The 25,185-nt window shown below is 41.5% G+C and overlaps 1 protein-coding gene and 1 pseudogene across 1 annotated transcript; one reads left to right on the top strand and one right to left on the bottom strand.

Annotated features, from left to right (window-relative positions):
• On the top strand, positions 1-18,564 carry AAMDC (adipogenesis associated Mth938 domain containing). The gene is made up of 4 exons (XM_070425692.1): positions 1-89; positions 5,136-5,285; positions 16,058-16,153; positions 18,218-18,564. Exons 2-4 carry the CDS (start codon positions 5,154-5,156, stop codon positions 18,356-18,358), a joined length of 369 nt encoding a protein of 122 aa, XP_070281793.1. The 5' UTR covers positions 1-89; positions 5,136-5,153; the 3' UTR covers positions 18,359-18,564.
• LOC139017369 (protein LLP homolog pseudogene) lies at positions 18,279-24,055 on the bottom strand (annotated as a pseudogene).
• Between the last annotated feature and the right edge of the window lie 1,130 nt (positions 24,056-25,185).

Below are 25,185 nucleotides of genomic sequence, written 5' to 3' on the forward strand. Positions count from 1 at the left end.
ACCTTAGATCCGAGGGCCCGAATTCAGTGAGGCGGGAGGAACTGCATGGAGCGGTTGGGGATCGCAGCTCCGTGAAGAGCGGGCTTTGGGTGAGTGTGGCGGGGACTCCGAGAACTGGAAGAGGGCCACGAGATGGTGAGGCGAGTTCAGGAGAGTGAATCAGGAAAAAAAAAAAAAAGAGAATAGGGGAGGAAGAAGCACGATTGTGGGAGAACGTGGGAAAGGGGTACGGTAGAGGGGTGCCCTTAACTAGGGGTTGGGGCGGGACCTGGGTAAGCAGAAGTCTGCGGGAGTTTGCTGCGGGGTGTTGCTCTCCGCTGCGGTACAAGATTCGCGGCTTCGCTTTCGGAAAAACAGTGTCTGAGGGCCCGAGGGGACGAGGGCCTACGGAACAGGGCTCGGCGGAGATCACCAGTCTGAAAAGTTGGGGTCCTGCCAGGAGATCGGGGTCTGAAAGGACCTACCTCTGCAGGAGGACCAAGGGGTGAGAGGACTGGGCTGTGCTGTGCTCGCCTGGGTGTGAGGGAGAGGGGCTCTGTGGAGACTCAAGGGTCTAAGGCAGCGGTTCTCAACCTGTGGGTCGCGACCCCTTTGGGAGTCCAACGACCCTTTCACAGGGGTCGCCTAAGACCATCGGAAAACATATATAATTACATATTGTTTTTGTGATGAATCACTATGCTTTAATTATGTTCAATTTGTAACAGTGAAAATATATCCTGCATATCAGATATTTACATTACGATTCATAACAGTAGCAAAATTACAGTTATGAAGTAGCAACGAAAATAATTTTATGGTTGGGGGTCACCACAACATGAGGAACTGTATTAAAGGGTCGCGGCTTTAGGAAGGTTGAGAACCACTGGTCTTAGGGGACTGGTCCGTGGGGTGGGAGCAAAGGGTGGGCTAGGACTCGGTCGCTGGGCGGGCGGGCATGATAGGAGATTTGGTGGAAGAGCAAAAAGTTTGATAGAGGACAGGGTTCCACCTCGTTGGGGGCAGCAGTGAGCATTCTCCCACAAAGAATCTCAGAAAACCGTCAGTAATGCAAAATGGAATGTACAGCCTGAGATGCCCTGTGCATTGTGGTTTAGGAGCCTGAGCTTTAGATTCGGCCAGACTTGAATCCTAACAGAACCACTTGATACCATTGGGGAAGATTAATTTCTTTGAACCTCTGTAAAGTGGAGATGATAACAGTGCCTACACCATATGGTCTAGATAATTCACAGTAAATTGATTAGCACGATGCGCTGGCACATTGTAAGTGCTTTTTTTAAAAAAAGGAGTTCCTAAAATTTAGATTGAAATCCAGCTATAATTTATACAGTTTACTACTTTGAGCCAAAATTTTCAATGTGCATTTAAAACTTATATAGTACCTACTTCCTAAAAAGAATTTGAAGCAAGATACAATATAACCATGTAAAATAGGACAATTAATGATTAAGGATGATAAATTTATAGGCAGATAATTATGTTGGGAACAGAAAAATGCTTACCACAATTAAACGTTGCATTTTGTTCTGCATTTCTAGGTTACAAAAAAGGGAAAACCATAATAGTCGACATCATTCTCATTATCTAAAGAAAGAAAAAAAATTACTCATTTATCAAAAGAGAAAAATTATAAGAGGAATTTATTATCTAGAATACTTATTTCTAATATTCAAACCCTTTCTAAAGGGAAAAAATGTTCTTTTGAAACATATCAAATACTTTTGAAAATTCCAGTTTAAGAAATACTGATGTACATGGCTTCCTTTAGTTCTTTGAATATATTTATAATAGCTTCTTTCAAGTCTTTGCTAAATCAAACATTTGGGAACACTCCAGTACAGTTTCTTTTTTAAAAAAATATGTTTTTATTTATTTCAGAAAGAGGAAGGGAGAGAGAGAGAGAAACATCAATGATGAGAGAGAATCATCAATGGGCTGCCTCCTGCACAGTGGATCGAGACCAAAACCCCAGCATGTGCCCTGACCGGGAATCGAACCGGCAACGTTTTGGTGCATGGGATGACGCCCAACCAATTGAGCCATACCGGGCGGAGCCACTGCACTTATATATATATATATATATTTATATTATTGTTGACAGTATAACAGATGTCCTCTATCTCCCCTTTCCCCCCATGCTCACAGCCTTTTGTCCACTCTGGATATGTGGAGAGCTTATTCCCTATGGCTGTGTCACCTCTGGGAAATTCCAATGAAATCCTTCCCTACTCTTCCAATCCATTGTTTGCCCCAAATATCAAGGAACCAGAGCCACCTGTCATCCATATTCACCTCCACTAAGATCACTATTTTAAATCTTAGTGCTTAAAATCAAGTGAGCCTCCTCTGACTATAGCAGCAAACCTGTTGTTTTTCATGCTCTGCTCCAACCACGCTGAACCTCTGTGCCAACAGAATCAATGTGGGGGCATGGGAGTGGTCCCAGGCAAGAACAACGAAATACCTTACTGTTCTTTATCTGAAATTCAGTGGTTGTCATAAATAAACACTTCTCAGTTTATATATATGCATTTGCTAGTAATATAAATTACTAGAGTACCAGGTGGTTATTTTTTATAGTTTTGTCCAGCTTTATTATTTGCTTTTGGGGAAAGGATTGTCAGTCTCCTCACTCCATCATGCTGAAGTAAATCTCCACCTTTTCATTTTATCTCCAAAAAAAATACCCTGAGCATTCCTTCCCCAGTCCGAGAAGTAATTATACTATCTAGTTTCCAAGGCTAGATGTTTCAGGATCCTGAGAATAACAATGTACTTATTAGACCTCTAAAGAATATGTGACAACCACATAAATGAGAAAAATGCTTCCTAACTCATAGTGGATTAGGGCTAGTGTTGGGGTCCAACCCCAACGGGTCCAGGGATCCCCAAAGGTGTGGACTGAGTCGGCGAAGAATGAATGACATGGAAACTGGTTTCAGTTCATCAGCATAGCGAGGTTCTCCCTCCAGGATCTCCAGCGAAGTTCTGGTTAGGAACTCCAACCAAGTTCTGGTTTGGATCTCCAACCAAGTTCTGGTTTGGATCTCCAACCAAGTTCTGGTGCCATGTTCTCTCACTAGGTTCTCCAGCCAGGTTCTCCAGGTTCTCCAGCCAGGTTCAGTCACCAGGTTCTTTAGCCAGGTTCTATCCAGGTTCTTTTGCCATGTTCTGTCTAGGTTCTCCAGTGAAGTTCTGTAGCCAGGTTCTGTCCAGGATCTTTTGCCATGTTCTCTGGCTAGGTTCTGGTTAGGATCTGATGAGGATCTGATGAGGGTCTGATGATTATTGTCTTGTTACATCCGTATTTATACCAGCCGATTTTAATCCTGTCAATTTCTATTACAAAGGTTAGGGCGTTTCTTATCTCCATTCCAGGGAGTAAAGATTATGTAGCTTAACTACCCACCTGGCACTTAATTAAGGGGTTGTATCCCCTCCCTAACCTCAGGGAAAGATCCCCACCTGGGGAAACAACCTTTCTCGGAGAGGTGACCTTGGTTAAAACACATGGCGCTAAAGGGAGCAAACATATTAAGAACAGTATGCTATATATGCCAGGTCCCTTGAAACATATGCTGTGCAGATGTTTCTTTCCTGCAGTGACTGTGTCAAGCAGCAAGGATGGACCGGCTTCCGGCAGGCTAGCTATATTTTGTATATATAATAAGGAAATTACTTGTCTTAAAAAATCCAAATACTGGCATTGTTCAGAAAAATTTAAGTTTCTAGTTATTATAAAGTTAGACTGCTGAAACTTGTTCACTGAAACATTTTGACTTGCATTATTAATGCTTTATGTCCCAACATTTATATTTTTAAAAATTCACACACAAATAAAAATGGAAAAACTGCCCATACCTTATTTCTGCCCTCTATTTTTCCATTTGCAATCATATACTTAGGTATCTTTTAACCCCATGGGGCGGGGGCGCGGGGGAATAGCTAACATTCAGAACAACCAATAACAGAAAGACGAGAAAAAAAAATTTTTTTAACGAATGAAATGTTGCCTGGCTGGTGTGGCTCAGCGATTGAGCATTGACCCAGAAACCAAGAGGTCACTGGTTCAATTACTGGTCCTGCCCGATTGTGGGCCCAGTAAGGGGTGTGCAGGAGGCAGCTGATTGATGATATTTCTCACTTATTTAAGTTTCTATCTCTCTATCCCTCTCCCTTCCTCTCTAAAAAAAATCAATAAAAGCATATTTTTTTAACTGGGATAAAATGTCCCCCATCATCGTGGATTCTTAAGCACATTCTCCATGTATGCAGTGTGCTAGCTGGATGTCTTTTGGCATAATTGTTACACGTTTGGACTGGATCGCACATGGGTTGGTGTCTTCAAAGAGGCCAACCACATAGGCCTCACTTGCCTCCTGCAAAACACCAATAGCTGCATTCTGGAAGCGCTGATCTGTCTTGAAGTCCTGAGCAATTTCTCGCAGCAGATGCTGGAAGGGAAGTTTGAGAATCAGAAGTTCAGTGGACTTCTGATAATTTCATGGAGTGCCACGGTACCAGGCCTATAACGGTGAGGTTTCTTCACCCCTCCAGTAGAGGGCGCACTCTTTGTGAGCAACTTTGGTAGCCAAGTGCTTGACCACTCATCAATTTGTGAGCAGTCTGCTTTGTAGGAGCCATGGTGTAGAGCAGCGATTTTCAACCTTTTTCATCCCGTGGCACACATAAACTAATTACTAGAGGTCTGCGGCACACCAAAAATATTATAATTTTTGGCGATGTGACAAAAAATATAGGTATAATGTTGGTTTAGTCACACCGGACGACTATTGTTGTGTTGGTTATTGTCATTTTTTTTATTTGACAATCTAAGGGAAAAGAAGTCAGTGCCCCTAACTAAATAGTCAGGTATTGCATGTTTAAAAACTTCTTGCGACATACCAGTGTGCTACGGCACACCAGTTGAAAATCGCTGGTATAGAGACCTCCTTACTTACCTCCCTTCTCCTTCTGCTAGAGCTCTATGAGCTAGCGGCGGCGCTAGCATTAGAGAGTGATAGTATTACTAGTACATTTAAATATATATTTTTATATAGTATACCTCCTGTATTTTGGCACGATTTCAACCTTCCTTTATAACTGATTTGGTACTTTTTTTTAAATTTCAGATTTCAGTTAAGTTCCTTATGTCTTCCCCTGAAATTGCTTCCCTTTCATGGGGGCAAATGAAAGTACAAGGCTCTACTAAAATCTATAAGGACTGCAAAGTGTGGCCAGGGGGAAGTCGGGATTGGGATTGGAGAGAAACAGGAACTGAGGTAAGCTATTAGTGTTTGGTTGACACTGCATAAGGCTAACAAAGTGATTTCCACCATCCTAAGCTACAATGACCAAGTGAAGAGTAGCTCTCTCTCTTTCTCTATTCTCTCTCTCTCTCGCTCTCCTTGAGATATAATCCAAGTATGCAATTCAAGGGAGTTTTTATTGTCATAAACTTATGCAGTAGTTAACCCCTACTAATTCTATCACCCCAAAAGGAACCCCCATAACCATTTTCAGTCACTGCCTATTCTTTCCCTCCCCCAACTCCTGGCAATTACTAACCTACTTTCTGTTGCTGTAGATGTGTCTATATTCATTCCAGATAAGCAGAATTATTCAATTCTCTTAGGATTGGAAATGCTGGGTCATATGGTAACTCTATGTTCAACCTTTTGAGGAACTGCCAGCCTGTTTTCCGAAGCAGCTGCACCATTTTACATTTTAGATTTCAGGAATGTATGATGTTTTCAATTTTTCTAAATCTCTCTACACCAACACTTACTATTGTTTGCTTTTTTTTTTTTTTATGCCCCTTCTAGTGGGTGCGAAATGTTCTCTCATTGTGGTTTGGATTTGCATTTCCCTTGTATTGCACTCCCTCTGATATTCTCAGTGTACAATGCCTAAGGTAGAGTCTGTGTTCCATGAGTGGAGTCGGATGAAACAAGGGAGCCCTTACCTCTCAGGCACACTCACTTGGGACTCAGCCCCACAACAGACAGCTGGGGGCAGGACGTGAAACAATGGAGTCCTAGTCCTCCCTGGAAAAAACCTTTCCAGCTGGAAGATTAGAGGAGAAATATTCTTAGCTGCAGCGGTGGAGTGGAGTCCCCACCTCATTGATTTGGGAGTGGGGAGGCAGGCAGCAGTCCTTCTTTAAATACCATGATTTCTCACCTTTCCTATCAAATATTTATAGAAATCCTTTAATAGATGTTTCTTCATTTGCTGTTTGCTCTCAGGATCATTTCCGAAGGCTTTGAAAGATTTTTGTTTCTGTGTGTGTTTTTTTGTTATTGTTGTTTGAATGATTTTTTTCTGAGTTGTTCCGTGGGCAATTTAAACTCAACATATCCAAATGGACTTCATTTCCCTGTTCCTACCTTTCCACCCAGGCATTTACGTACTCTCTTGTGTTCCCTATCTCCATTAATGGTACTACTATCCACACAGTCAGTCAATTAAAACGGAAACCGCAGAGACAATTTTTATTTCTCCATTTTTCTTCCCCACCACAGCTAACAAAGTACATTTGTTGATTCCACCTCAGCAAAGTCTCTCAAATTTACTTCCTCCTGCTGCCTCAGTTTTCTCTCCTGAACTATGGCATTGATCTCCCAAGCTGGTCATCCTGCCTCTTAGTCTGCCTTTTTCATGTCTCTCTACTGTTATAATTTCTAAAAGATAAAGTTGCTGCCAGCACCTGTTTGGCTCAGTGGATAGAGCATCGGCCTGGGGACTGAGGGGTCCCAGGTTCGATTCCGGCCAAGGGCAGGTACCTTGGTTGCGGGCACATCCCCGGTAGGACATGTGCAGGAGGCAGCTGATCGATGTTTCTCTCTCATCGATGTTTCTAGCTCTCTATCCCTCTCCCTTCCTCTCTGTAAAAAAAAAAAAAAAAAAAAAATCAATAAAATGTATTTTTTAAAAAAAAGATGAACTTGCTCATGTCTCTGCTCTGCTTAGAAAACTTCAACGGCTTTTCATAGACTTCAGAATTAAATAGGACAGTGTTCACGGCCATTTTTTTATGATACAGTTCCAAATTAGCCTTTTATTCCATCTCCTATATTTAATAACATGTGTCTGAAGACCTAGCTATCCCACACCAAATACTTACTGCCTTCCAAACCTACCATTATCTTTCATTTTGTATCCTTTGTGCCTTTGCTAAAACCATTTCCCTTACTTGGAATGACACACTCCCTTTTGAAATCTTAAAATCCTTTGATTCCTAGCATCCGTATTATCTCCTCTAAGAAGCACTTTCTCATAAGCCTGGTGAGAATGAGCAGCATACTCCCTCCTCAGTATTTCTGTAATACTTGCTGCCTCTATTACAGCACTTAGCACAGATTGCCTGATTATAATGAGTGTATTTATGTGTTTTCCTCACTAAGTCCCCAAGTTGTTAGTATTCCTCACTAAGTGGAGAGCTTCCTAAGGGTAAGAACTATGCATTTAGCCCAGAGCCTATAAAATAGGAGCTCAATACATTTTTGCTGCATTGAATTTTTCATTATAAATGTCATTAAACCAATTTTTAAAAAATCTTTTGTGACATTCCTTCTGAGGTAGGTTAATGTTGTATTTCTTTTCTTATTAGTTTAAAAAGGGAAGGGGTAGGTTTTATAGTGATTAAACAATGGAAATATCAAGAAAATGTATTATCTTCAACCAGTGTCCTTGCAGTGGTAATTACTACTGCCTCCCAATTCTCTATCCATCATTTTTTAGCAGCTACTATATAACTGCTCAAATATAGCTTTTCCAGAGTCACACAATATATTTTGGAATTAAGTTTTGAACCCTAGTCTTACTCTAAAGCCCATACTTTATAACTGTTCCATACTATCTTCACTCATTTCTATCCTAAAGCAATAACTATCTTATTAGAGAAGATCCTTCTGTGTAGAAACATGCATAGATCGCTCATTTATATATCCTTTTGTGAGGCTGAAAGTGGTCAGGATGGAAGACGTAAAATAAGTGTACTCAACAATGAAGATAAATTTTTTTTAAGTGTAAAATTAAAAGAAAGCCAAACCAAATAACACCCATCCCAGGAGAACTTTAAAGGACCTATGGAAACTTTATCCCAACTTTTAATTTTGAAAAATGTTAATCCTAACACACAGCTGTATGAATAATACAGTAAATACCCATACACCCTTTATCTAAGTCCTCAAGTTGTTAGCATTTTACCATATTTGTTTTTCTCTCTAAACACACACACTCACACACACACTCACACACATTCACACACTTCTCCCCCAATCATTTGAGAGTAAAGGGCAGATATCATATTTCAGCATTTCTCCCCTAAGGACATGACCATTCTCCTACATAGCTACAATACCATTATCATAGATAAGGAGGTTATCATTGACACAATATTATCTAATACACAGTCTATCTTCAAATTTCCTCAAAGTTCCAAAAATATCCTTTATGGCTGTTGGTTTTGTGGGGGTTTTTTACACATAAGGCAGGCGGAGGCATAAAGTGAAACACAATCCTCAGGGAGTGGCACAGCCGACCAGACTAGAGGTTCTTGTGCTCGGACAGTGCTACCTACAGAGAGACAGATGAGTTGGTACTAACCCTCTCTGCTCTTGTGCTGGTTTGCTTTTGCTCTTGTTTTGTGTGTGTGTGTGTGTGTTTTTTAAATATATTTTATGGATTTTTTACAGAGAGGAAGAGATAGCGATAGAGAGCTAGAAACATTGATCAGCTGCTTCCTGCACACCTTCTCCTAGGGATGTGCCCACAACCAAGATACATGCCCCTGACCGGAATCGAACCCGGGACTTTTCAGTCCGCAGGTTGACGCTCTACCCACTGAGCCAAACTGGTCAGGGCTTGCTCTTATTTTTATTCACCTTTCAACCTGGTTGATGTGGGCAGCCTATATTGAACTCTTCTGTGTTAAACCTCTCACTCTTTTTTCTTAATTTTGAAAAATATTGAACATATTTAACAAATTAAAAAAAAATAGGAAAGACACTTGTATGCCATCAACCTATATTCACCAATTGTTAACATTCTGCTACATTTGCTTGTTTGTCTCTCTGTGGCACTTTCTCAATAATGATTTCTGTTGAATCATTTTAAAGTAAGTTGCATACATCATGAAACTTACCCTAAATACTTTAGCATGTGTGTACTAAAACAAAGTTGTTCTGCTACACATAATCACAATATTACACTCAACATTGATATAACACTAAACAATGTAAGAAACTCAACATGGACTCCGTGTCAAATTACAATTATTCCAATAAAATAAATGTCTTTTGTAGCTGGCTTACTTTTCTAATCCAATATATATTCATTTTGTTCTCATGTTTCTTTAGTCTCTTCATTTAAAACCAGTTCGCCACATTTTTTCCTCTTTTATGACACAGGTAGTTTTGAAGTGTCTGGAACAGTTGTTTTGTAGACTAGTTCACAATTTAGATTTATCTGATTTTTTTCTATCACGATTAGATTCAAATTAATCTTTTTGGCAAGAATGTTCTTGTCATTGCCAAGACAGTCACTTATGTCTTCAGTGCATTATATCTGGAGGCACATAAAATCAGTTTGCTCAGTACCTGGTGAGGTTGTTTGATCACTTGGTTAAGTTGGTACCTACCAGATTTCTCTATTGTAAAAATACATTTTCCCATTTTTAATCAGTACATAATCTGTAGAGTAATATTTTGAAACTTTGTGATTATCTTATTCCCTAGCAATCTTTCATCCAATGATTTTAGCATTAACTATTGATCCTTGCCTGAATTTATTATTACATTAGTGATTACAAAATGGTGATTTTTTTTTAAAGGTTGGGGGTTTTTTGTTTTGTTTTGTTTTTTAAATATATATATTTTTTTATTTCAGAGAGAAAGGGAGAGGGAGAGAAAGATAGAAACATCAATGATGAGAGAGAATCATTGATCAACTGCCTCCTACATGCCTCTGACTGGGGATCGAGCCCCCAACCCAGGTATGTACCCTTGACCAGAATTGAACCTGGGACCCTTCGGTCCACAGGCTGACGCCATATCTATTGCACTAAACTGGCTAGGGTGAAAATGGTGATTTAAAAAAATATATATTTTTATTGATTTCAAAGAGGAAGAGAGAGGGAGAGAGAGATAGAAACATCAATAATGAGAGAGAATCATCGATTGGCTGCCTCCTGCACGCCCCATGCTGGGGATCAAACCTGCAACCCGGGCATGTGCCCTGACCAGTAATCAAACAGTGATCTCCTGGTTCACAGGTTGATGCTCAACCACTGAGCCATGCTGGCCAAGCCAAAGTGGTGTTTTTATAATTCTATCACTTCTTCTACATTCATTAGCTGGATTCTTCTGTGAAGAAGAGGTTTTCTTCTACACTATCACCATTTTTATTATCACTATTATCACTCATGTTTTCTTTTTTTAAATTTAGTATGTGCTATATCTGAACGTTTGTGTCTCCCACCAAAATTCATATGTTAAAATCCTAACGCCCAAAGATGATGGTATTAGGAGGTGGGACCTTTGGGAGGTGCTAGTCATGAAGGAGGAACCCTCATGAATGAAATTAGTGCATTAGAAAAGAGATTTCAGAAAGATCCCTTCCACCCTGTGAGAGCAGTGAGAAGGGGGTCAGCTATGAACCAGGAAAAGGGCCCTCACCAAACTCAGCCTGCTGGTACCTTGACCTTGGACTTCCAGCCTCTAGAGCAGCAGTTCTCAACCTGTGGGTCGCGACCCCTTTGGCGGTCGAACGACCCTTTCACAGGGGTCGCCTAAGACCATCCTGCATATCAGATATTACAATTCATAACAGTAGCAACATTTTATGAAGTAGCTATGAAGTAGTTATGAAGTAGCAACGAAAATAATTTTATGATTGGGTCACAACATGAGGAACTGTATTTAAAGGGCCAGAAGGTTGAGAACCTCTGCTCTAGAGCATGAAAAATAAATGTCTGTTGTTTTATAAGCTATACAATTTGTGGTTTTTTGTTGTAGCAACCCACAGAGAATAAGAACATGTTTTAATCTCTTACCATCTATAATAATAAAAGCATAATATGCTAATTAGACTGGATGTCCTTCCAGATGAAGCCAGGGTTGCGAGGGAATCCCGGGTCCCGGGTGCCAGAGGGAAGCCGGTGCCGGCAGCTGGGGGAAGGAAGGCCTACTCTTGCACGAATTTCGTGCATTGGGCCTTTAGTAATTAATATTTTTTGAGGTTTAAGTTGTCCCAAATTTAACCAGTGTTCTTGTGACATGTTTCCATCAGTTTTTTTACCACTGCGTTGCTTTCTGGCATAATAGATATCTTTTTCCTGGGTTCAGCCATTTCTTCAGGGAGCCCTGAATCCTTTTAGTGAGAAATGATATCTAGAAATCCAAGAGCTGGGTATTAGGTGGGCTCATTACTACTGAGATGTCACTACATCTAAGCCCATTCAGTATACAGAGCCAGAAAATGTGTGTGTGTGTGTGTGTGTGTGTAATGAGTTCATAATTATACTTCTAGCTCAACCCAACAGCCTCAGATGTTTTCCTCTGTGTTGTTCCACCATCTTCTTGAGCATTTGAATGGTGGAACAGGTTGAAGCCATGGCCAGAAGTCTAACTTAATGGAAGAAGAAAGAGAAGAAAAGCTCATGCTCAATGTTTCAAGGCTCAAACCTAGACATGGTATCATTTCTTCTGCTCATATGCCATTGAATTCTTATTGGTGATAGCATAGTCACATGTTCCACACCTAGATGCACGGGAGCACAGAAAATGGAATCTAGCTGGGCAGTAGAAAGGGGGCAGGTTGGATTTTGAAAGAACTAGCAGGCTGCCACTATGAGATGGGAGGGTAAGTCTGCTAATGGGCTTTGGAAATGATTTCCACTCTTCTAAGCTAATAAAGAAGCACATTACTAGACCACACGTCTGTTTTTAATGTTTTATTGATTGATTGATGAGAGAGAGAGAGAGAGAGAGAGAGAAACATTGGTTTGTTGTTCCACTTATTTATATATTCATTGGTTGATTCTTTTGTATGTGACCTGACTGGGGATCAAATGCGCAACTTTGGTGTATCGTAACAACACACTAACCACCTGAGCAACCTGGCCAGGCCTGTTTTTAATAATTGGATAATTTTAGTGTGTAAAATCTGTTTTCTTTGTAATCCTATACATTTTCTCTTAAGCTTTTAAAAACTTTGCTGAAAAGGGAGCCATAAGCTCCACCAGATTGATTGCCAGAGTGGCCTATGGCACAAGAACAGATGCCTGTGCAGAGGCAGGAAGATCAGTTTAGAGGCTGTAATTCCCCAAGCGATAAGGAGAATGTGACTTGGGCAGTGTCCACAGGGACAGATTCCAGAGATCCTGTAACCTTCACTCACAGAATCCGCTTTCATCAGCAACACAACCAGATGACAGCTTTGCTTCTAACATTTATGCTCACTTCATTTTGGCAGGAGGAACTGCTTCCTTGAAAGTGTAATTTAGGAATGTTTTCTTTTCAAATTTGATATAGAAGAGGGGGAAATGTCTAAGCCATAAAGGATGCCACCTTATTGTTTAGCTGGCATGATGGGTATTAGCTGGACATTTCCCCACAATTAATAGCTTCCCCCCAAGAAAACACAATAAGCTTTTACAACCTTACAACACCCTCTGATGTAAAGCCTCTTTAAAAAGAGGAACAGAGTCAGAGCCTTAGTGGTTTGCCCCCAGGGACTGGAAGAAGGAGAGGAGGAGCTGGAGGCAGGTTGAGGATGCCTAGTAGCAGGCCTCTGCGCTAGGCTGTGAGTAATCGCCTGCCAACGCCTGGATCCACAGGCTGCTGCAGTGAGCGTTCATTGCTCTGCATGTGACACCCTGGGCCTGCAGTATAACACACACAGCAGTCGAATTTCACTTGAGTTCCATTGATTGGCAGCTCTGATGGGCTGCTGCTGTCTCCAGTCTCTGAATCTCCAGATGATTATGGTTTTGAACTCTCTTGACCTTTCACCCCCTTCCCACTTGCGATGTTTCCTTATACCAGAATGTGAGCTCTTAGAGTCAGGGCATCATGGTGCTTCTCAAAATATGTGCTGTCCTTTGTTAAATGAAGGAATCATTCAATCATGGAGGTGGATGCATTTACTTAAGGAAGGTGAAGCTTTCCAATCCTAATTTGTAATTCTGTTAAGTATTTGCTTTGGTCATAGCTTCTGGAAAAAATGTTAGGTTCTCCATATCATCACTGTTTAGTGCAGGGTGGTTCTAGGATTGATCAGAGAGCTGTGGGAAAAAGGCATTTAATCCAATCCTCTTACATGATTTAAGTACCGATTATTGTAATCAATAATATTTTAATCAGAAACAATATCCCCTTTTTTGTTTTGCCTTTTAAAAATTTATGAACCTAAGTAACTTTAAAGAATAAGAATTCAATCTCTCCTAACTGGGAAAGCTGAAGGCAGAGATACTATTCAGAGACACCTGGGCACTAACTCTGCGGCCTCTCTCAAGATGAGGGTGTGCCCTTGCTGCTGACCAGTTTGGTTCACTCTATGAAATGCAGGTGTTCTAACTTAGAACACTCTTTGATATTCCCTGAACGTAAGCTCATACAGTCTGAGTGTAAATTCCGTAGGGAGGTGCTGAGGAGGTAAGTCAGAATAGAAAAGAGCTCTGGAGCACTTGCTGACGAAGTGAAGAATGTCAGCAGCAGTTGCTCACCCGCGGAGAATCAAGAGACATAAGAGGAAGCCAGCAAAGACAGGCTGCCTCTGCTCCTGCCTTGGAGCCACCTGCCTTCTGTTAAGTTTGCTTCCTTGCCTAAATAAATCAGGAAGTATGTGGCTGTAGGAGCTGTCTTCCTGCTTTATTTTCTATTTTATTTATTTACTTGTTAATTTCCTGTTTCTATTTTATTTATTGTTAATTTCCTGAATAATTTTAGACTTACAGAAAAGTTACAAGGATAGTACAAAGAATTCTCACTTTTACCCAGGTCCAAATGTTAACAGTTTTCCATATTTTATTTTATCATCCTCTCCATTGATATATATTATTTTTTGAACTGTTACAGATATTATACTCCTTTACTCCTAAATGCCTGTATGTATTTCCCCCAGAGAACAAGGATATTCTCTTACATAATCATAATACAATGATCAAAATCAGGAAATTAACATTGATACAATACTTACTATACAGATCTTATTAATATTTTGCCAATTAACCTAATACAGATATCACATTTACTTGTCATATTAATGGACTAATATAGGATTTTTTCATTATTTAGAGAATATTAGTTTCTGTGGGATGATATAGTTTTTTCTTTACTTTTTAAAATCCTCACTCAAGAATTTGTTATTATTGATTTTAGAGAGGGAGAGAGCGAAAGAGAGAAACATTGATGTGAGCGAGAAACTGATTGGTTGCCTCCTGCATATGCCCTGATGCAACTCAAGTACGTGCCCTTAACTGAGAATCGAACCTGTCATCCTTTGGTTCATAGGCTGATGCTCTATCTTATTCTATCTTAAGAATCTAGTGTGGGATTCTTATGAAATGCTTCCACAGTCCAAATTTTGGCATCATGTCCAAATGCTTTCTTCTCCCACCTCATCTCTTTCTATTCCCTCCCCTGTCAGTTCCACTCCAGTCATACTCAACTATCTATAATTCACTAGGTTTTTCTTTCCTCTGAGCCTTTGTACATGCTATTACCTTAACTTGGAATGCCTTGTTCCCTGATTTCCTTTAACTTGGCTAATTCCTGGCTGTCTGTTAGGTCTCGGCTTAAATGTCACCTCCTCTGGGATGCCTTCCCTGACCACCTGCCCCAACTCCCCTATTAGTACATGTAGACCCCAGGAAAAGCTCCAAGACTGAAAATTTATCTCCATAAGTGGAGAGCAGACAGGGACTGAAGAAAGAGGCTGGCCACTCCAGTCTGGTAATTAATAGAGTTGATTAAGGGAAACTTACCTACAAGGCATGCAAAATGGATCCATGAGCCGCTTGGCAGGGCCAGATAATTATATAGGATTTCGGGGAGAGCGGGGGCTGGGGGTTGAGTAGTCACAGGTGTGTGAATGCCACCAGGTATGGGAAATTACATGCTTGACCAGCTCAGGATAACAACCTGTTCCAGGAACCAGCACATAGCAGGAGGCAAGGAAGGGGTGCTGATTTATGTCAGAATGAGTATCAATTACAATCATACAGTCTTTAAGGGAGGTTGCAGAAAGCAACTCCCATTGTGGCCTTGGTCCAGGTTTCGGGACAGACAGCGGTCATGTCAGTGTCTCTTCTCCACACACCCCAGGTCTGATGTCAGTGCTCGTTCACTAAGTTGTACACACCAGGAGCTTACTTCCTTGTAGCACTTGTAAAAAACTACTTTAATTTCTTCTTAGTCTGCTACATTTTGCACTAGACTTAGAGCTCCTTAAGGACAGCAATTTATCATCTATTATTCCCAGAGCCCAGAACAAAACATTTCTTCAATGAATGAATGTGTGAATGAATGAATCCCATAAGAATGCCAATTACAAAGAAAGATTAAAAGAGCAGGTAGCTGGCCCTAGCTGGTTTGGTTCAGGGGATAGAGCGTCGGCCTATGGACTAAGCAGCGGTCCTCAAACTACGGCCCGCGGGCCACATGCGGCCCGCCAAGAAACATTTATCCGGCCCACCGGGTGTTTTTGCCGCCGCTGTGTGCATAGGAATTTGTTCATAGTTTTTTTTTAAACTATAGTCCGGCCCTCCAACGGTCTGAGGGACAGTGAACTGGCTCCCTGTTTAAAAAGTTTGAGGACCCCTGGACTAAAGGGTTCCGGGTTTGATTTCGGTCAAGGGCACATGCTCAGGTTGTGGGCTTGGTCCCCAGTAGGGGGCGTGCAGGGGGCAGCCAGTCAATGATTCTCTCTCATCATTGATGTTTTGAACTCTCTCCTTCTCCCTTCCTCTCTGAAATCAATAACAATATTTTTTAAAAAAAGAAAAAAAAAAAGAGCAGGTAACTGGTATACTTTTTCTTTTCTCACCCAGCATTCTCCTGGTGTGCAGCCTGCAGATGTGGAGGAAGTTGTCAAGAAGGGTGTGCAGACCCTTGTGATTGGCCGAGGGATGAGTGAGGCTTTAAAGGTAGGTATTTGTGAATATAATGTCCTGAGGACAGCTGCTGATCTCTTGGACCTTTACCTTGGAGATATGTCCTTGTTAGGAGTTCATCTCTATATAGCATGCACCCTCATATTGCTGATGAGCTAGTGGATGTCCCAGGATCAAATAATGGCTGCGTACTACTCATCAGGGGTGGACTCTCCTGTCTCTACCTAACCCTGGACTTGTATTGCTTCCAGTATTTCTCAGAAAGTCCTCAATCTTGGTATTTCTCAAGCTCTACAACTATTAACATTTTGTTCTTTAGATTTTTATAGAACTTTATATTTTATAGATTTTATAATACTTCTCTCTTCTTAGATGCATTCAAATTATGTTTTCCCCTTTATGAAAAAAATATTTATTTTAATTTTACTTACAGAAAAGATTTAGTGCAGAAATGCAGAAGGAAAAGGTGAAAGATTTTCCCTCTCCAGTCTCCACACTTGGGCATACTGCTCCAATTTTCTAAGCATCTGCAAATATATACACACTTACATATATGTGATATAGGTATACATGAACATACTTACAATCATTTTTACATAAATAGGATCACACTATACATATTGCTCTGTAACATTTTATTCACTTACATTATTACATTATGGACAGCCTTTCACATAAGTATATAGAGATCTACCTTATTCTTTCCTTTAGATAGATGTTCTAAAATCCAGCTTCCTGATGAAGGTGCCCTTTATTTATTTACTAGAGGCCCAGTGCACAAAATTCATGCACAGATAAGGGCCTATTGGGGTCTTCCAGCTGCCGGCCGAGGCCTTCCTTCCGGCTGCTGGCTGGGGCCTCCCTTCCCCAGGCTGCCAGCTGCTAGCTGCTGGCTGCTGGCCGGGGCTTCCCTTTGTTCCGCCCCACCCCCTGGTGGTCAGCACATGTCATAGCGAGTGATCGGTCTCCCAAACTCCCATGGGGACAATTTGCATATTAGGCTTTTATATATGTATGTGTGTGTGTGTGTGTGTGTGTGTGTGTATATATATATATATATATATATATATATATATATACACACACACACAGAGAGAGAGAGAGAGAATTTTCAGTTTAACCTAGTTTTTTCCTTGTTAAAATAATTCCTATCTATAAAGTTACTGTTATTATAAAATTGTTCATATAGAAAACATTCAGGACAAGCCAGAGTTGAGAATATCTAATAATAGCTTCCATTATTGAGAAACTTTTATATAAATTCATTTACAAATATTTATTTAGCACCTTCTATAGGTTAGAAACTATTCTATCTTGTCACACTGGGGACAATAAGATAAGACAAAACAAGCTTCATGACTCTCACGTGTCATACAATTTCAGATCATAATAAATTCTATGAAGAAAATGTTGGCTTCTGAGGGGTTCCTCTCAATGGGGTGGTCAAGAGGCTTTTCTGAGAGGACACTGTACTTGCAGTATGCATACACTAGGTAACCTCATCCTCAACCAACCCTGTAATGTACCATTACCCCCATTTTACAGGGAGGAAATTGGGGTTGAGAGGCTGTAAATAGCTGGCTTAAGATCTCTTGGTTGGCACATGGCAAAGTTAGAATTTAGGCTCAGGTTGGACTGACTAAAACATTTAACATTTACATGGTTTGGGGTCTGTACCATGCCAGACATTTACATACCTTCGCTAAATTAGTTCTCATACCAACCCTGGGAGCTAGGTATTATCATCCCTATTTCCATACAAAGAAACAAAGACTCAGAGAATTTAATTCACTTACCCAGGGTCACACTGCTAGCAAGGACTTAAATCCAAGGCTAACTCCAAAATCAGTGCTTTTTCCATTTCATCTGAGATTTTTTTCATCATCTGAGATTCATGCATACATATCATGATACTGCTGTCAACTTCTTAAAAAGCCTTTTTAACTCCTTGGGGCTCATGGCCAAATTTTTTGGACCAGTGACATTCTGGGTGATTGAGGATTGACACTTGTCCCTGTTTAATTCTGTAGAGTATACTTGCTTCATGGCAGAGGGGACCTCCCCCCACCACTTATTCATCTTTTTTCTTCCTCCCAGGTCCCCCCATCAACCTTGGAGTACCTTGAGAAACAAGGCATTGATGTACGAGTACTCCAGACAGAGAAGGCTGTAAAGGAGTACAATGCCTTGGCTGCCCAAGGTGTCAGGGTCGGAGGGGTCTTCCATTCCACCTGCTGATGAAGCCTTAAAACAAATCACTGTCCTGGCCAATATGGCTCAGTTGGTTGGAGCATCTGTGCACCAGAAGGTTGTGGGTTCGATCCCCAGTTGGGGTGAGTGTGGGAGGCAATTGATTTATCAATATCTCTCTCTCACATTGATGTTTCTCTCTCACTCTCCTCTCTTTCTCTCTTCTCTAAAATAAAATTTAAAAATAAAATAAATCACTAAGCAATAATGCCTGTGACTACCACTCTTACCACTCTTCACACCAGCCTCCCCAAGCATTATTTTTAATTTTTTTTTACTGATTTCAGAGAGGGAGGGAGGGAGAGGGAGAGGGAGAGAGAAACATCAGTGATGAGAGGGAATCATTGATTGGCTGCCTCCTGCACGCTCCATACTGGGGATTGAGCACGAAACCTGAGCATGTGTCCTTGACCGGAATCAAACCCAGGACCCTTCAATCCGTAGGCCAATGTTCTATCCAGTGAACTGGCCAGGGCTATTTTTATTTTTTATTTTTTTTACATATATTTTTACTGATTTCAGAGAGGGAGAGAGAGATAGAAACATCAATGATGAGAGAGAATCATTGATCGGCTGCCCCCTGCCCCCTACTGGGGTTTGAGCCACAACCTGGGCACATGCCCTGACCGGGAATCGAACCATGACCTCCTGGTTCACAGATCAATGCTTAATCACTGAGCCACGCCGGCTGGGCGTCAAGCATTTTTGAACAGCTGCTCATGCCAGGTCCTGAGCTAGGAAGGCTTTGGGATGCATGGATAACTACAGCAAGGTTACTGTCCTTAGTGGGGGAGGGGGACACTGAAAGTCAGGAGAAGAGATGGACAGTTATCAAAGTTTAATAAAATGGTGTTAGGCCAGTTTGAGAAAATAAAGGCAAAAATAAAGAAAAAAACTTTTTCTTTGAAGGACAAGAAAAACTTCAGTGCATTAAAATCACATTGCAATTGATGCCTTGGAATGTTTAGCCATCAGGTCAACCAGTATTTATCAAATATCTTTTTTTTTTTCATTCATCAAAGGAAATATTTTATTCAAATTCCTAAAACAAATTTGAGGTGTTATGTTGGGTTTGAATTGAAGAAAACGGCCCAGTTAAAAAATGGTTTTCATTTAACAGAAGCTGAAATAGGTGTATACATTCTAATCAAAGATCTGTCCCATGTGGCACTTTTCAAGTTTTTAAAAGTCTACCAGGCCAAACCTTTAGCCGCCTTCACTGCCTTTGCTTTGCTTTCCCCCTTTCCTTTTTCTCGCTTTGCCTTCAGCCTTTTTCTTTGCCTCTGGTTCATCCATATGGGGTACTGTCCATGCTGGTCTAGCGGACTCTTTTTGTTTCTCTTAATGTCAGTCTCCATTTTCATGTCATCTTTGCCATCTTTCACCACAGACTGGGTTTTCTCTTCAGAATGTTTGGGGACCACCACAGTTGCTATCTCATGAACATCTTTCATTAAAACATCAGTATCTACTTTAAGAATACTTTTAAGTCTGCTAAGCTCCTTTGGGGCATTCTTTTTTCTCTTTTCAGCACGCATCTTCCTTTTCCACTTACTCCATAAGCTTTTAGCCATATTATCTCGGGTTCACCACTCACCTTTACCAAATATCTCATATGCCAGCACTGCTATAGACTCCTGAGAAACATCATTAAAAGTCTTGTCTTCATAAGGCTTATATTCTAGAGGGGAAAAGAAATAAATGAATAAATGCATAATGTAAGAAGACTCTGTTGAGAAGAAAATAAAGCAGGATAAGAAGATAAGGCATGACTGGGGCTAGTTCAGATATGAGGTCAAGGGAAGTCTCTTTGAGCCACTGGCAGAATCTTGAATTAATTCAGAGAGCACTTCAGTAACAGTAAAAGGAGCTGTCCTGATGAAACCAGACAACCAAGGGGTTCCTGCCTGTCACTACTTGAGCCAATTAAGCAGAGACAGCGTTGAATCATATATGAGCATTTATTCCAATAATGCCAGCAGTATGGGAGAGAGGAGCAGGTCACTCACAAAAACCTACTCTGCACCCCTCTGCTCCCCCCTCTCCGCCCCATAAGCCAGCTGCTTATATTGGGTAGAATAAAGATTACATGGGGAAGTAGGCAAAAGGAATAAGAATGATTATAATGGTTACAGGTTACAGGCAATGCGGGAGGGACTCCATTGTTTGGGCAACAAGGTTGCTAATCTTTCCATGATAAAATGGGAATTGGCCAGATTCCAAATCCAAGGTTGACTCCCAGGTCCCTGGGGCGTACAACCCCCAGCCAGGTTAGAATGTGCTTTCTCGAGAATCAGACCAAAACAATCATGGTTGCCGAAACCGGTTTGGCTCAGTGGATAGAGCGTCGGCCTGCGGACTCAACGGTCCCGGGTTCGATTCCGGTCAAGGGCATGTACCTGGGTTGCAGGCACATCCCCAGTGGGGGGTGTGCAGGAGGCAGCTGATCGATGTTTCTAAATCTCTATCTCTCTCCCTTCCTCTCTTTAAAAAACCAATTAAAAAAATTTAAAAAAACAACAATCATGATTAACAGAGCATGATTAATATTCCTTACTAGAGGCCCACTGCACGGTGGAGTCCATTGGCCTGGCCTGCGGGGATCAGGCCGAAACCAGCTCTCTGACATCCCCCAAGGGGTCCCAAATTTCGAGAGGGTGCAATCCTGGGTTCAGCAACCTCAATACTTGCATTCTGGCTAGGAAGGAATTCAGAGCAAGACCCAAACTGTAAGAGAACATTTATTTGGCAAATTAGAGAGGCAGAAGAAGTAATTCCTAGAATAAATGGGTTTAGGAAGCAAGTTCTGGAGCTTGAGAGTGAGTGAGGAAGCTAATGGCAATGTGCTGGGGGCAGGGAGGGGAAAGGGAAAGGCAGCGGGTCCTCCTCCCTCCTCTGGACTTTAAAGGTGGAGATTTTAGGGGAGGTGCCAGGAAGACATCTTAATAGAATATTCAGGATTGTGGTCTCCACTGATGATAGGCCAGCACCAGGGCAGAGGCCATCATTCCATGCAGCTGATCCTGACTTGAGCTGTGGCTAATTTTGTTGCTTATCTGGGCCTGGAGCTGAAATACAACTGAGGCCTAGATGTTATCTCTAGGGAAGAAAGGTCCGGGGGTCCAAACCTCAGGACCAGTGATATGCTAGGGGAGGAAAAGTTACCCTGGGGGTGAGGCTTTCCATCCTGGTGACCTGCACCTGGCTCATCGTCCTTGCTCTGCTCACATCTGTCTAACTGCCCACCACTGTTATAACTAAACCTAAGGCTCTGCAGACCGTTCTCCTTGGGTCTCCTTCTCCCTCAGTTTGAAATGACGGGGCTGGACTAGGTGACCTTTATAAAGCTTTAGGATGGACTGATAGGACTAGAATGTTATGAGCATCACCTAATTTTTCATCCCCCCCCCCCCCAACCCCCCAAAGGGTTACAAGTGAGGGCTTTAGTGTCAAATAGATTTGACATTGAACTCTGGCTTTCTGCCATTCAGTGGTTGGGCACTTATTCAATCCTTAGAATCAGACTGTTCTCATCTGTTAGGGGTAATATTAGTACCTGGAGTTAATGTCTTAAACGGATAATTCTTAGAAAGTCTTAGCACACTGCCTGGCATGCGGTAAGGACTCAATAAATTGAAGCCATTATTGTCATTATCTTTCTATTAATGGGGCTACTGTGTAAAGCCAGTTCATTTCATTTTATGGAGCCCAAAGGAACTATCAACTCTCTCTCATTTATTCAGTAATTCTCTTTCATGCCCATTCACTAAAGTCTCTTACTAATTTTCTTATGATCAGTTATTGCTGGGTCCTGGGGGTACTGGAATTAAGTTAGTTATAGTTCTTACCCTCAGGAGTTATGTGAAAGAGACAAATAAACAGACAACAAAGATACAGTGTGTTAACATTATAATAGTTACAAGGGCCAGAGATGGCATACAGAATGGACTAACTTATCCTACCAGGATGGAAAGAAAATTAGGGAAGACTTCAAGCTGAGTCTTAAAGAAGGAGAAGATATTCTTTTATTTACCAAATAAATATTTGGCAAGTCTTCAACTAGACAATTACCAGACATGGCATTTTTCACAGCCATAACCAGAATCGCCCCACCACACTCCTGGTTAATTAGTTTCTCTCCATCTAAACGAAATATGTGCTTACCTGAAAGTCCACTATTAAAGTTACCCTTTTCGTTTAAGACAGTGTGTCTGTAAGTCTATTGTAGTGCACATACCTGGGTGAGAGGAAACACTTAAGACCCACTGCTGTGTCTTCACCTCTTCCTACCACACACCTCAGGAGGCTACAGGAGCGAAGTCCTCACACACCTAACACCCAGCTTGGAGGCCCGGGAGGTCCTGCTCCGTCCCTTTTCTGCCCAAACCAGGCATTTGTCAGAGGACAGGCATTTTCTAGATCTCAGTTCCCTCAGCTCATAAAGCCAGGCACATAGACAGCTAGGATGTTTGATAAAATTCAGACTCATTTCCCACTGATGCAATCACATTTTTCTTTTCTTTTTTTGTTCAAATATAAGGTGAGAGCTCCGGTGCGTGCTGAATTAGGCGTGGGTGTAAATCAGTGTCCTAAGTGAGTTGTCTCCACATTAAAGAGAACTTAATACAAATTCTTCTAAAGACACAGAAGATCTGGAAGTGAGGCTATTAAACCTTATATAAGCCTGCTAATACCTCCCACTGCTGAATCTGCTCCTCATGGTCAATGCTGGAAATGTGCAGAACCTGGAGAGAAGCTCTTTACTTAGTCCTTGTCTTCATTATTAAACCCTTTCATTCAATCTGTAGGTTGCACAGCCCTCACTGCTCACATTTAATTTCTTCATGCTTGAGTGGTTTCTAAGAGAAGTCTACCAAGTGCTAGGCGTGTATCTTTCTTCCCCATAATTCTGGTTTGCTGAAGTCAATCATGTCAAAGCCAAATAGAAAATCCTTTCAGAAACTTGAATCTCAGGCCTGGCTTTTGCAGGCATGCCATCGTTAAGTTTGCTCTGGATTCTTATATTCATTCATTCTTTCCTTGCCTGGTATGTGCCAGGAGCTGTGCTGGGGATATAACATAGACATCCTTACTGTCCAGGTACTCACAAACTAGTTGGAAGAAACAGACATATAAATACACAGCGATGATGCAGAAGTTGCAAACTGGCACAAATCTATCTGGAGAAGTGTTTTGTTTGTCTCAGAGTAATTTTAACATTTGCTTTAGTAACCAAGATTTTTTGAGTTAGGTTTTTACATGAAAATACAGACTTTGGCTTTTCTGGAAGATCTGATACTACCAGGCCCACACTTAAGAACAACCCAGTGGTGCTGAATAGGAACTGCCCCTCGGATTCTTCAGTCTCTATTCTCTACCCCTACACCTCTAGACTCATTTTCCCACACTTCCCGCCTAGGGGGTTTGTTATGAACATAAAATAAATATGACTGAAGAATGTACAGGTGGGAACAAAGAAGCAATCCATCAGGCCCGCAGGAAACACAGAGGTTCTAGAATGAAGCTCAGCCCTGAAAAATGAGAGGAAAGGAACCGCAGGAGACAATCTGAAGAGCACATTCCAGGGCTCAGCAGGTCAAAGGTCTGAGGTGAGAGAAAGCATGGTGGGTGCTGGAAACAACTGCTAGTAATTACAGCTGGAGAAGTACAGAGAAATGTCTGGACCAGAACCTAAAACCCTAACCCTAACCCTAAAACCCTAAAACCCTAACCCAACCGTAACCCAACCCTAACCCTAACCCTAACCCAACCCTAACCCTAAAACCCTAACCCTAACCCTAACTCAGCCGTGGGCCAGATCAGGCCAGTTTGAAATGAATAAAACTAAAAAAAAAAAGAAAAAGACGGTACCCTTTTATGTAATGATGTTTACTTGGAATTTATATTAGTTCACACAAACACTCCATCCATGCTTTTGTTCCGGCCCTTCGGTCCAGTTTAAGAACCCATTGTGGCCCTCGAGTCAAAAAGTTTGCCCACCCCTGCCCTAACCCAACCCTAACCCTAACCCTAACCCATCCCTAACCCTAACCCTAACCCTAGGAGGCTGTGGCTGGAGAAGATAGAAGGGCCTGAAGATCCTTCAAGGATAGTTTAGACTTTATGCTGGGACCAGAAGTGATCCACTTAAAGGGTTTTAAGCAGAGGAATGGTGTGATGAGGTCTGGGTTTTAGAAAAATTACTTTGACAGCTGTGTGAAGAATGGGCTGAAGGGGGTAAGATTTGTGACAAGATCATTAAAGCCAATGCTACCTTTTAGGAGAGATGCTGATGGCCTGCATCAGGATAGAAATAGTAAGTATAATGAGAAGGAGAATGAATCGATCTACATTTCCAGAATAGAGTCTAAGGGACTTGACAACTATTTTTCTAGGAGGGGTGAGGAAGGAGTCCAAAGTGACACACGGGTTTCTGGCTTTGACTGCCGGGTACAGTGCAGACTGCTGGCAAAGACAGAATAGACTCCTGTGATGAAAACCAGAGTGGACCCAAATCAGGAGGCCTGGGTTTCGGCCTCAGCTTCAGCACTAACTCAGTCTCTCTGGGTTTGCACTTCATTGTAAAATGAAGGCACCACACCAGTGATCTTTATGCTCCCTTCCTGTCTTTGTAGTGTGCCATTATTTCACTTCAGTGAGAAAGTGTGGAACCAGATGCAGAAATATCAAGATTCTCATTTCATAGAACCTGAGAATTCAGGGTAAAAGGAATTTAAAAGGTTGAGTCCAACCTTTCATATATTTGAATTCCTTTGGAACAAACTTGTCAGGAGCTTGTTCAACCTCTGCTTGAA

This window comes from Myotis yumanensis, unplaced genomic scaffold (assembly GCF_028538775.1).
Source record: "Myotis yumanensis isolate MYYU_CA2020_CCGP unplaced genomic scaffold, mMyoYum1.0.hap1 SCAF_10, whole genome shotgun sequence".
Classification (NCBI taxonomy): domain Eukaryota; kingdom Metazoa; phylum Chordata; class Mammalia; order Chiroptera; family Vespertilionidae; genus Myotis; species Myotis yumanensis.

What these genes read in the sequence shown, in the direction of transcription:
- AAMDC (XM_070425692.1), top strand. Translation starts at nt 5,154, where the DNA reads ATGTCTTCCCCTGAAATTGCTTCCCTTTCATGGGGGCAAATGAAAGTA. An exon ending in GGAGAGAAACAGGAACTGAG is followed by an intron (nt 5,286 to 16,057) that starts GTAAGCTATTAG and finishes TTTCTCACCCAG; the next exon opens with CATTCTCCTGGTGTGCAGCC. An exon ending in GGATGAGTGAGGCTTTAAAG is followed by an intron (nt 16,154 to 18,217) that starts GTAGGTATTTGT and finishes TCTTCCTCCCAG; the next exon opens with GTCCCCCCATCAACCTTGGA.